This window comes from Cebus imitator, unplaced genomic scaffold (assembly GCF_001604975.1).
Source record: "Cebus imitator isolate Cc_AM_T3 unplaced genomic scaffold, Cebus_imitator-1.0 Scaffold57, whole genome shotgun sequence".
Taxonomy (NCBI): Eukaryota; Metazoa; Chordata; class Mammalia; order Primates; family Cebidae; genus Cebus; species Cebus imitator.
Genome location: NW_016107372.1, coordinates 7,345,644 through 7,359,309, shown reverse-complemented (window position 1 = coordinate 7,359,309; position 13,666 = coordinate 7,345,644). Strand labels below are relative to the sequence as shown.

The 13,666-nt window shown below is 41.6% G+C and overlaps 1 protein-coding gene across 3 annotated transcripts in view; it reads right to left on the bottom strand.

Annotated features, from left to right (window-relative positions):
- Positions 1–845: 845 nt before the first annotated feature.
- The window catches only part of SERPINE2 (serpin family E member 2), a 66,619-nt gene continuing 53,798 nt past the window's right edge, over positions 846–13,666 (bottom strand). For all 3 annotated transcript variants that reach the window (XM_037738763.1, XM_017529028.2, XM_037738762.1), the window contains exons 5-9: positions 10,829–11,027; positions 8,832–8,932; positions 6,476–6,562; positions 3,239–3,322; positions 846–1,605 (exon numbers count right to left, since the gene is read on the bottom strand). In XM_037738763.1, the coding sequence (XP_037594691.1) occupies positions 1,568–1,605; positions 3,239–3,322; positions 6,476–6,562; positions 8,832–8,932; positions 10,829–11,027 (509 nt within the window). In that variant the 3' untranslated portion in view covers positions 846–1,567. The remainder of the gene's footprint in view (positions 1,606–3,238; positions 3,323–6,475; positions 6,563–8,831; positions 8,933–10,828; positions 11,028–13,666) is intronic.

Genomic DNA, 13,666 nt, shown 5'->3' with positions numbered 1-13,666 from the left:
AAAAAAAAAAAAAAAGGAAAAAAGTACACATACGTAGGTGTGAACAGCAAAGCTCAGCCCACTTGACCAGTAAGAATTCCAAATGGCAAACTGATGGAGTGCTGAATGTGAGGTTTTAATATATGGTTAAAGGCAAGTAGAACTCAAGGGCTAAAAAGAAAAACCATTTTTAAGTCTTGATAAATATTTTAAACTTAAATTCTGACTCAGGTTAGACTGCATAAATCTGTAAGATATTAGGTTGTTTAAAAGCAGGCAAACGGTAACATCAGAATTATGATGTTTGTAGGCTGGATGCAGTGGCTCATGCCTGTAATCCCAGCACTTTGGGAGGCTGAGGCAGGTGGATCACTTGAGGTCAGGAGTTCAAGACTAGCCCGGGCAACATGGCAAGACCTGTTATAAAAAGAAAAAAGAAGAAAAAGAATTATGATGCTTGAGTTCAACTTGGAAAGTTACCTTGAATATAAAAAAAACTGTCATTTCAAAAACACTCCTATCACCAAAAACAAAACAGTCACTATTCCCGCAGATTTCCAAAATACATGGTACCCAGCAACTTTATTCTGCCCTTGCTACCAAATCCGCATCTTTGCTGAGAATTCTTAGCCATTGCTCCAGTGAACGTAGCTAAGATTAGAACTAGGATTACTGTAATAGTTACTCCGTTGAAGTGATCTATAAACTGAGACGTGTTGAAGCACGGAAGAGTGTTTGATTGTCAGGTCTAGAGAAAAAGGATATGAAAAGTCTCTGGGCTTTGAATTTCCTGATATTTACATAAGTACAGAGGTTTACTAGAAGAGGCTGAAATATGTTCAAAAGGCTCAGTTTCTTCTATTGTATTTTCAAATAGCAGAGAAATGGCTTTATTTTTACTACTCATAACACTTTATTTTTACTTTGTACAAAATACAAAAATGCAAATCCAAGGAGTACAGACCAGTAGTGGCAGGCACACTGTACAACAGCAACCTTGTCTAGCAAGACAGGAGTTTTTTAAACTTTTAGTGAATACATGCATTACATAAAACAACAACAAAAACACAAAGAGCCTAGAGATTTCACTGTTTCTACCCCCAAAATAATGCTTACCATCAAGACTTTGGATGGAGATGGGGAAAAGAATTTAAAAGACAAATCATATTTTTTTCATAAAAAAGTAAAAGCTACCATAAAACATTTTTTTTTGTCACACTAATTAAATTTCTTCCGAAAAGCCGCACATATAGACAAAACAAAACAAAAATTCCTGAACTGGACAAACAGCAAATACTCAAGAGGGTTGTTAACCTAGGTAGCAGTTCAGTAGTTTAAAGAATCTTTTAGACATTTGGAAGCCTTTCCATTCATTCCTCAGTATAGTGCTCCAGTCATCCTGCTTGTTTTTTCCCTCCAGTACCTCCCAGAACAGAAATGCTTGCATCATTGAGTCTGTTCCTAAGAACTAGTTTTGAAAAAGAAGCGACGTACAAAAATATTTAACAGAACTATGAAAGGTGCAGGAAAGGAGTCTTTCTTCGTGGCAAAGTAGTCTTTGCTTTGCATGGTTTCTTCTGCATACTCTTCAGGGTTTGTTTATCTGCCCCATGAATAACACAGCACCTATAGAATTAAAAGAAAATAACGCATGCCTCTGTAAATTAATAATCCTTAGAATAAGATGGCAGGTAGTATGTTTAAGGGAAGGGAAAGAATCATGTTTGACCTCTTGCTCAGTAGTGTTGTCCAGCAGAACTTTCTGCAGTGGTAGAGACAGTCTATATCTTTGTTGTCCAGCATGGTAGCCATTAGTCACACGTGGCCAGAGAATGCTTAAAATGTGGCTAGTGTGACTAAGAAATTGAATTTTTATTTTTTATTTCTTGAGACAGAGTCTCGCTTTGTTGCCCAGGCTGGAGTGCAATGGTGTGATCTCGGCTCGCCACAACCTCTACCTCCCAGGTTCAAGCAATTCTCCTGCCTCAGTTTCCCAAGCAGCTGAGATTACAGGCACCTACCACCATGCCCAGCTAATTTTTTGTATTTTTAACAGAGATGGGGTATCATTATGTTGGCCAGGCTGGTTTCAAACTCTGACCTCAAGGGATCTACCCACCTCGGCCTCCCAAAGTGCTGGGATTACAGGCACGAGCCACTACGTCTGGCCAGAAATTGAATTTTTAAAGTTAACGTTAAATAGCAACATGTGGCCAGAAGCTCCCTCACTGGATGGCCCAGTTCTGGAGCACATCAGTTAGAATATCACGGATGCAATGAGGTAAGAGGATGAGGAACTATCTTATATTACTGATTAAATAAAATAGTAAAAGCTAAAATATATTAGTGCCTACTCTTGTACCAGCAAGAAGCCAACTGCTCCACAAAGACAAACTTACACTTCATAATTGTAGTAAGCGATCAGAACTAGTGTTGTTCTCATTTAAAAGATGAGGCTTAAGGCCAGAGCCAAGTTTGAACCATGACTCACAGGGTAAAAATCTACTGAATTAACAATTCCCAAGGTATAGCAATAGAGTGGGCTTACAAAGTGAAATGGTTTGGCTCTGTGTCCCCACCCAAATCTTTCCTTGAATTGTACTGATCCCCATGTATCAAGGGCAAAACCAGGTGGAGATAACTGAATCATGGGAGCAGTTTCCCCCATACTGTTCTGGTGATAGTGAGTTCTCACAGCTCTGATTGTTTTATAAGGGGTTTCCCAATTTGCTCAGCTCTCATTTTCTCTCCCGCTGCCCTGTGAAGTGGTGCCTTCTGCCATAATTGTAAGTTTCCCGAGGCTTCCTTAGTCATGTGGAACTGTGAGTCAATTAAACCTCTTTTCTTTATAAATTACCCAGTCTAGGGTATTTCTTCAGAGCAGTGAAAACAGGCTAATACACAAAAGTTGAAGTTATATGACTTCCAGCAAAATTGAACTACCACATTTATATAAACATGGAAAAATCAATAGATGTCAAAAGTGTTCCAAAGGGATGCTGAGCCTCTCTGTATGTTAAAAACAACAATCTGCAAAACCTAAAATCCTGTCGGTGTGTAAAAGATTCCATCACACTCTGTAAACATAGCTTTTATTTTCCTATCTCTCTAACATGGATGGTTATATTAGTCAAAGTGTTTGCAACTATTGATATTAGTGAAATGGATTATGGGTACCACTGTTGGATAAAATGAACAGTGCAATATACCTTCTGAAATTTTAACAAGGAGGGAATGATAGGGGAGGAGAGTCACTTACCTGTAGGATTATGTCGGATGAAAAACAGAAAAGGTCTGTCTACTATAAACCAGGGAGGCGATGATCTTGCAATTAGAATTGCAGCTATGGGAAGAAAAGGAAAATGTGATGTGCACCAGCATGAGGTCAGCAAGTTGGCTACCTTCATGGACCCTCAGATGCTGGTGTCCGAAGACACACTTCATGCTTGTCCCATAGGTTGGCCATGTTACAACAGGCTCAGCAGTCACCATTTACTAAGCCTACCTTGGGCAAGACCCTCTGCATTACTGTCTCATCTCTTCTACACAAGCACCATTTCTGATAAATGTATTTATTCCTCATAGAGTTTTGATGTGGATTAAATGACATAAGACATATTATAGCTCTTAGAACAGTGTTTCCCACTAAACACACCTAATGAATATTCATTGTTATTATTAGCTATTTTTTATTCACACCATCTGCTTTGCTGATAAAGCCCCCAGTCCTTTTTCTTCTTCTTTTTTTTTTTTTCCTCTGTTGCCCAGGCTGGAGTGTAGTGGCACAATCTCAGCTCACTGCAACCTCTACCTTCTGGGTTCAAGTGATTCTCCTGCCTAAACCTCCTGAGCAGCTGGGATTACAGGTACACACCACCATGCCTGGCTAATTTTTTTTTTTTTTTTTTTGAGATGGAGTCTTGCTCTGTCACCCAGGCTGGGGTGCAATGGCACGATCTTGCCTCATGCAACCTCCGCCTCCCGGGTTCAATCAATTCTCCTCCCTTAGCCTCCTGAGTAGCTGGGATTATAGGTGCGTGCCACAGTGTGTGCCACCATGCCTGACTAATTTTTGTATTTTTAGTAGAAACAAGGTTTCACCATGCTGGTCAGGCTGGTCTGAAATTCCTGACCTCAAGGTATCCACCCGCCTTGGCCTCCCAAAGTGCTGGGATTACAGGTGTGAGTCATCATACCCATCCCTGGTCCTTTTTAGCTTCCCTCAATCTTTACTGTGTATTAAGGCCCAGCCCAATTCTTAGCGTTTGTGTCTGTGCCTTCTCCTTCAGCACACTATTTAGGCTTCCTTTGCACTGGAATGTAGATCACTCGTCCAGGACCTACTACCTTTTATTGCTGTTCAGCTTACCAGGTGTAGACATCTGACTTGGAAAGCAAACTTCTTTAGGCTCATGAGTCTTGGCCATTCCTCATCTGCCATGCTTGCTTCCATTTAAAAAGCCTGAGCCAGGGCCTCAAAGGAGGGTAGGCATGGGGGGCATTACTACCACATGCCTGTTGCAATGGCTCAGTCCTCTTGCTCAAACCCTGTAAAGTATTGAACTCTTGGGCTTGACGTTACACAGGAAACATCAGCAGTTATGCTGGGGCAAGCCCTTTTACCCAGGGTTATTAAAAACAAATATTAAATAGCAGGTGTTATGGATTGAACTGTGTCTCCCCTAAAATTCATATGCTGAAGCCCCAAACCCCTAGTGTGACTGTATTTGGAGACAATGCCTTTGAGGAGGTAAGGAAGGTTAGGTAGGGCTACTCTAACAGGACTGTTGCGCTTATTTGAAGGGGGAGAGATACCAGGGATGTGTCACATGGAGAAAAGACCATGTGAGGATACAGGGAGGCGGCGATCTCTGGAGATCCAGAGATCTCAGGAGAAACCAAACCTGCCAGCACCAACACCTTGATCTTGAAGTGTGAGTTCTGTTGTTTGAACTACCTAGTCGATGGTATTTTATCATAGCAGCCCAGGCAGACTAAGACAGGAGGACCTGCGCAGTTACACAGGGCTTGCACTGGGTTTAATACTCTGCTGTTAGTATCTGGAAATTCTTAATACATCCTGAACACAGGACTCCATATTTTCATTTTGCACCAGACCCCACAACCTATGTAGCTGGTCCTGATAGTTATACTCCTTGGCAAATTTGATCAATAACTTTTAGATGTTACTTAAAATTACCTAGAAAAAACAAAAAGCATCTTAAAATCTCCAACCCACTTTTTATTCCAGGTTCTTTGTTTTAAATGCTATACTTTAAAGGAATTTTAAAAATGTTTATTCAAGAAAAGCAATAACACATCTATTGTGAATATAAAAGATATGTTTCGATGACCAGAGATATTTGACCCAGCTACAAGTATAGCTAAGATTTTCACTTTACGGGCTCATAGAGTTGGCCAAATCTATTCATTTAATTTCCTACAGGTAATGAGGGGTGAAAAACCCGACTTACGATTGTTCTGTTTTCTCCTTCATTATATAAACCACTGAGGAGAACGCAGATGTGGATGTTCTCATTATCAAGGAAGCCTGTATAGCAATCCTGCCGCAATTCAACAGATGCTGGCACATTCTTCGGTTTGCCCTGGATTGCCTATTTTCCTGTAAGTACTTGTTGTTTATTTTATTTTATTTTATTTATTTATTTTATTTTTTTTTGAGACAGAGTCTCGCTCTTGTTACCCAGGCTGGAGTGCAATGGCGCAATCTTGGCTCACCGCAACCTCTGTTTCCTGGGTTCAGGCAATTCTCCTGCCTCAACCTCCTGAGTAGCTGGGGATTACAGGCACGTGCCACCATGCCCAGCTAATTTTTTGTATTTTTAGTAGAGACGGGGTTTCACCGTGTTGACCAGGATGGTCTCGATCTCTTGACCTCGTGATCCACCCGCCTCGGCCTCCCAAAGTGCTGGGATTACAGGCTTGAGCCACCGCGCCCAGCCTGTTAAGTTTATTTTATGTTTAAATCTGAAGATTGGTCTTTTCTGGCCAGTAAGAAGCCAGAACATGTTTTATCCTCCTGAGCAGGGGTCAGCAAACTACTGTCCTCAAGGTGGGTCTACCAGGCCAAATCCTGTTTTTATCAATAAAGTTTTATTGAAACACAGCCGCATCTGTTTACTTGTATTGTTAATGGCTGTTTTCATGCTACAGTGGCAGAGCTAAGAAGCTGTGATGGAGATGGTATGATACACAAAGCTGAAATACATACTACCTGGCTGTTTATAGAAATTTGCTGACTCCTGTCCTAGAGGAATTTCTGTCACTGAAATGCTTTGCTTTAATGACACAGATTCTAAGCTTTGTGGTTACAGGTCCTCAATCTGTCTGTACTCGCTGCTGTCTCTCGAGGGTCAACCCACACACAGTGCCTGGCTGAAAGAGGGCGCGTTACATATTTTCTGAACCGATGACTGTACAGGAGTGTGTTTGCTTCCTTGCGAGAGGAAGCCCTGCCATGTGACCCAGTGCTTACTTGTTGCTGCTGAAGCTTTGGTTCCATCTTCACTGACTTCAATTTTTGCTTTTTGCAAGATCTGAGAAACATGGAGGTTTTCTGACCCTGTTTCCAGAAAATAAAACAGTATCAGCATTTGTTTGACAGGCAGGCCATTGGTTGGTTGGGGAAGTAACCTCACAGCTCAAAGCCATGGCAAATTCCAATTTTTAAAAAGTGTCAAAAGACATGACCTCTGACAGTCCTGGTGGTTGAAGGCTGTAGACAGCTGTCACTTGTGAATTTCAGTCCCTGCTAAGTGATCTGTGATACTTACTTCTGGACAGGGGCCCACGCCCTCAAATGATTTAGTGTCTCTATCAATTCACTTCTGATCACTAGAATTTTATTTAAAAAATGAAAAGAGCAGAGCTTTAAAAAGGAAGCCCAGTTTTCTGGAAGCAGCAAGGCGAAAGATTATTGTTCAGTTACAGAATGCAGACGCAGAAAGGATTTCAGACAGCACTTACAGATGGGGAAACTGAGGCCTAGAATGTTAAGTAATCTTCCCTGCAATCATACGGCTAGTTAGTGGCAGAGAAGTGCTGGCTCTTCACAACAGCCACCCATCTCATGGGCATGCTAGTGAGAGAAGAGCGTAGAATAAGAAAATACTTTAGATTTTCCTGGAAGGCCCAATGTGTAAATGCAGTTGTGCCTCAGGGACCTTCTGGTGAACTCACTTTACTTCGCAGCGAAGTCTGATGATTCCAGCAACACCCGCTGGGTGCAGCTTTCACGGAGAATGCAAACTAAAGTTGACATTAATCTGGATGGGACATAGGTCTGGATGCAAAGAGAAAACGTGCTTTTTGTGTCAACTGCTTTTGAACTCTCAGCTCTAAAATGACCAAATCGTGGCTGAGATGCATATTTCCAGGGCCCAAGTCACATGCAGTGTTAAAGAGGGCTTTCCAGGAGAATCTGGGGCACCTGGTTCTTCCTGTGAACACCCCCTATTTATTATTTCAGCTACCGTGAATAAGCTTGAAGGGGAAAGTGCAGATGAAAATGGTGCTTCTCAGTCTTTGCTGGGCTGAGGGATTGTGTTAAAATGGATTCTGGTTCAGTGGGTCTGGGTCACACTCAAGATTATGCATTTCAGACAAGCTCCCGAGTGATGCTAACGCTGCCGGGCTGCAGACCTGAGTTTGAGTCATGAGCGATTAGTGGCGATCAGAGTATCCACAGAGCTGCAGGTTCACCAGGGGAGTCATGTTTGTCCACAGAACAGGTACTAGGTATTTACTCATATGCAATTAAAGCTGGTAATGAGCTAATTTCTTACCACTCAAGGTTATTTGCAAATTGGAGTGCAAATAACTTTCAAGCCATGACTTTTCTTTGGAAAGATTGCTGTGTTCTAAATTTAAATAACAAAGGACTAACCATTCAAACATAACTCTAGAAAAAGGTACATATACTACTGGCAATTGAAAAGTATGCTTTAATTGTTTTGGCAAAGAAAAGTTTTAATCAGATTCATTTGAATCCGTATTGTTTCAGATTAATAAGCATGAAATGCCAAAATACATATCTAGGTATAGTGCATGCCTACAGTCTTGATTTTTTCCAAACAAAAGGAAAAAGTTGGCATTTGAAAACAGAGCGAGAATACCTAAGTAAGAGCCAATATTCATAAAAGCAATAAAATGAAATGCTTCTTTATGTAGTCACAGGCTTCACATGAAATGTACGTGAAAAATGTGGGGATGCTGATTTAAATGAAGGTCAACAGCAATGACTATATAAGAAAATGAGGTATAAATATACCATGGAATACTACACAGCCAGAAAAAGGAATGAAATAATGTCTTTTGCAGCAACTTGGATGGTTACTTCATTTATTCTAAATGAAGTAACTCAAGAATGAAAAACCAAATACTGTATGTTCTCACTCATAAGTGGGAGCTAAGCTATGGGTATGCAAAGGCATAGAGAGTGGCATAATGGACTGTGGAGACTCAGGAGGAGGAGGGTGGGGTTGGTGAGGGACTAAAAATCTATTAATACATATTGGGTACAATGTATACTACTCAGGGGAGAGGTGCACTAATATCTCAGACTTCACCACTGTATAATTGATCCATGTAACCAAAAACCACTTGTACCCCAAAAGCTATTGAAATAAAAATATAAAAGAAAAAAATAAATAAATGAAAGTCAATAAATAAATAAACAAAGGGCAATAGCACCATTTGGCAATATATCAAATGAAACCTCGTACAGTTTTAGGGCAACACATTCCTAATCCTGATCCTTTTCCTCTGAACAAATCAGTCTCAGTTTGGAACGCTTTCTTCAAGTATACAAATACATTTTCAATTGAACATACTTGTTATTTTTGCAAAATTTGCCTTTGATGAATCAAACATGTCGGTAATGCCAAGAACTTTCAGCGGCTCCTTCAAATCTGTCTGTGCTACAGCTGTGAACCTAGCATGAAAGCAGAAATGAGGAAAACATCATGAGGCTCTAAATGCTCCAACATGATAGAGTCCCTACATGTTTACAAACTGAATCTTTTAAAGTAATATCTGAATACCAATCTGAATTGCCTCTTAAATTTGAATTCCAAATTTAAATGCCAGATAAGTAAAGGACAACACATCTCTCAAACAGTTAGCAAAATGGGCCATATATACTAACAGCAAGTATAGGTGCTCCCACCCTCAGGTGTAATGGGCTCCCTGTTCCAATACTTAGGAAGATCTACAAAAGCACTTGCCTTTACACTGACATGGAGACTGAGTGTTAGCAAGTTCCTAGTACTCCGGAATATCTATCATTTTTTTCCCATATCCAACTAAAGTTCTCCATGTCAGTCTTGGCTGCTCTAAGACCTGCCATCTTAATAAGGACTAGAGATGGTCAAAAGAGAAGAAGAACGTTCCTGATAGTTCGTTCTAGGATTTTTTTGTTTGTTTGTTTGAGACAATCTTGCTCTGTTGCCCAGGCTGGAGTGCAATGGTGCGATCCTGGCTCACTGCAACCTCTGCCTCCTGGGTTCAAGCAATCCTCCTGCCTCGGCCTCCCAAGTAGCTGGGATTACAGCACCCACCACCACACCTGGCTAATTTTTTTGTATTTTTAGTAGAGACAGGGTTTCTTCATGTTGGCCAGGCTAGTCTCAAACCCCTGACCTCAGGTGATCCACCCGCCTCAGCCTCCCAAAGTGTTGGGATTACAGGTATGAGCCACCGTGCCTGGCCCATTTTGGGATTCTGAAAGCATTTTACTATTCAAACAGGAGCAAAGATTAGGCATAGGTGACATGGTATTATATTTGGGTATAATATAGGTTTCCTGAATATTTGTGGCCTACCTGGCCTTGGGGCTATATACATACAAACCTATCATCAGAGGATGTTTTACCAGATTTGATGTCATCCTGTGGAAGAGCACCAAGGAGAGGTGAGCAGATTCTCCCCACAGATGGGCTATAATTTAAAGAACCTGTTCTTCGCCCATGAAGGCCTATGGTGCCACCATCTTATTTATTTATATCAAGCACTGCCCACCTGAAGGCTTATTTTACCAAAAAGAAAAAAAAATCTTGGGAGGACTACTAATACTTGTTGTGAATGTCTTACTCTGATTACTTAACTTGCTGACCAAAGAATCAAAAGCTATTAGAACTCTCTCTCCACTGCCACCAAGACCTAGGCTGTTAAAAGCTCTGGATGGTAGGAAGGCAGCAATGTTGAGAAGTTCATACAAAGGGAACAACATTCATTGCTTCTTCACAGTTCTGGACAGAGCATTCTCTGACCTGTTAGAAACTGAAGATTCATACAGGATTTGGGATTACTTTTCCCATGGCTTCAAGTCATAGCAGTTCCAATTCCATCTCAGTTTCACTCTTAGGGTATAATAGAAAAACTGGCTGCCTTGGTCTTCATGAACCTCTAGCTAAATACATAAATAATTAAAATGAAGCTTCTTATGAAAACACATGGAGCTTTATGAAACTTCACTGTACTTTGATCCTTACTCTATGATGACACACGTGTGTTTTTCAGTCTTTAAATACAATGAGATATGTTTAAAAGCCTCTGCAGTACTCCAGCGAGCCTGTGCTCATGTGGAGGTTCAGAGACCAAGGTTGCCCTCTCTCCTTTCTTATGATCCATATCTTACCATACAAGAAGCACAGGCATTAAATCAAAGCGTTTAGAAAAGCATGGTCTTGTAATCCCACCATGAAATTTCTGCAAAACAGAACAGGCTTCATCATGTGCCATATTTTCACCTCATGTTGTCTGGCGTCCCACACGACAGCTGCTGGTTGAACAATGCCATTGTTCTCTTTGAGGGGAAGGGGCCACTTACTTGGGCAGGATCACCTGCACCCTCTTGGGCACCATGATGCTCATCCAGCTGTCTATGGTCTTGGTGCTGATGTGTGGGGTGATGGCTGACAGTGGAGTGGAGTTCTCCGTCGGCAGTGCAATCAGCATGCTGATGCTCTCCCCATGGTAGGGCAGTTCAATGAAGTTGTACCATAAATCATTGGGGGTGCTTGTCGACCCTAAAGAAATCAGAAGCAGGTTCAGTGTATCCTTGCTGGCTTCTAGAAGTGGCCTGAGTGCTTGCTGGTCACCGGGGTAGCTTCAGAGAGCAACTCAGATGGAGAACTTCCCTTTTCCACAAATAGCTTCCTTAGAAGGACAAAGATAAGGACAGTTATTTCTTCCTTTCCCGGTGAAGAATTCTCCTTTCTTCAGCCTAGATAGAATGCCTTTGGGCATCACTAAAATCACTTTAATTCTGTTGAGAAGAATTTAACTAAATCATAAAGCACTTAAAATTCAGTGCTTTGCAAGAAGTTGACCCTTACATGAATAAAAGAACAAATTCAAGCTGCCTTAGAATCATTCCTTATTGTTTTAATTTAGTTTTTTTTTTTTTTTTAAACTAAACCGTGTTGTGTATATTACAGTACATAGTATGACATTATGGGATACATATAGATAGTAAAATGGGCACTATGGTAAAGCAAATTGACATATCCATTATCTCACATAATTACCCATTTTGCTGTTTTGGGGACAAAAGCAGCTAAAATTTACGCATTGAGCAGGAATCCCAAGATGCTGCAATTTTATTACCTATAGTCCTCGTTTTGGATAAGCCTACATGTACATGTGAAGAGAGGGAGGGATACACAGCGTCCACTGGGCCCACTCTGTGCCAGGCTCACCCCAACCCTTCCATGACTGGGAATCTACAGCCCCTCACAGGGTAGGCATAAGCAGTGCTATTTTGCAATAGAGGAAGCCACCTTTAGAGAAATGAAGTAAACTGCCAAAGGATTCACAGCTAAGAGGTGGGGAGCCAGGAGAATCTAATGCCAAGGACTGTCTTCCTCCTACTCCACCACCCTGCCCTATTCACTCTTCACCCATTCCAGTAACTACCATCGGGGTTTTAGATATTTCATGGGACTTTTGCTTACTAATGACAACCCAAGAATAATTTAAGCCAGCATTTCTCAAATGTTATTTGGAGAACAGTCTACCTACAAGATGTTCTATAGACAAAACAGATCCTACATTCTAGGGAGGTTAGCAAGCAAGAAGAGAGCAAGCAAGTTTCCTGCATGATTTTCACTGATCTTTTCCTTGGAGATGGCATGTGCCAATCACTGCCTGTGAGACAGAGAACTTCAATATGCCAATTCTCCATAGAAGGGGGTTGGGAGGGATGGACAGAGGGAGAGATGAAGAGAAAGACAGCAAGGGAGGAAAAGAGAGTGAACTTGATGAACAATTTTTGCTATGAAATATGATAAAAATAGTGCGGTTATTAAAACACATGGCACTACAGGATGACGCTACAGTTTTTCCCTAAGGAAGAAACAGCACAGACAACTGACAGAGGTACTGGGGCTCCCCTGGTCCCAGCACACTGCATTTGCCTGCAGAGCTGTTCAGTGACCCAGGTGCGGCCCGCTTTAGCTCCCATGTGGCGTTGAACTCTCACCTGAGCCTGGCTTTAGTCTTGGGCAACCTAAGAATGAAAGAAAGGATTCTTCATCTTTACTCTTAGCCTGCATAACAAAATGGTCTCAGAAGAAACTGAAAAATCAATGGGAAAATGAGAAAAAAATCACTTCCTAATGAACTCTTTAATCCTTGAAGAAAACATTAGTTGCCACTCTGGTGGAGCTAATTTTCAGAAACTGTGAAGTTTGAGAAGTGATTAATAAGTGATTGCTCCAGGGCATGAAATAAGGGCCTGGAGATGTTAACTGCTTCTAAAAATGTTTACTATTCTGGTAAGAAGAATCGAAGTAGGGAATAATGAAAAGTTATGAGCTGGAATGTGTTCAATGAGGGAAGACAGATAGCATCTAGGTTCACCAGTTAATCCATTCTTGACTGGATCCATTATTAGCTGATCGGTAATATTAATAACCATGAACCATTATTCCCCTGACTCCTTCTGCTTCTGACCACAGGAGCTGATGACCAGTGGTAGCCAGAGTGTATCGGACATACCCATGCTTACCTTTATTTAGCGCCTTGAGGAGCTGGTAGATAAAATAACGCCTTTTCTGCGTTTCTACCTGATCGCTCAAGCACTGCATCCTTTTACAGAGGACACGTGCCAAGGCCAAGGACAGGAGATCTGGGGTTATAGGACCTGTATTCAAATCCTGCACCTGTAGCACATTAGCTCTGAGATTTAGGCAAGTCCCTTGACTCCAAGTCTTAGTTTCTTTTTCTGTAAAAAGTTATACTAACAGCACCTGCTTTGCAGAGCTAGGAAAATTCAATGAGACAACACATACAAAGTGCTCAGCACAAGCTGGCCCACAGCAAAAACTGCCATCTATTGATGTAAGAAGCTCTGTAAAATACCTCACTTCTTGCATGTGAGATCCCTGCTCACAGTCCAAACACAAAATCGGCTCACCCAGGGTAAACCATACCTGTTGCACTGGAGCACAACTCCTGAGCAGAATGAATCAAGTAAGGAAGAGGATTTGGGACCCTTGTGTCAGAGCATGGAGCCTCTCGTTGTCCCAGAGCTTTTTCCCTTTAAAATGCCCTACCCGGCCAGGCGCGGTGGCTCACGCCTGTAATCCCAGCACTTTGGGAGGCCGAGGCAGGTGGATCACGAGGTCAAGAGCTCGAGACCATCCTGGTCAACATGGTGAAACCC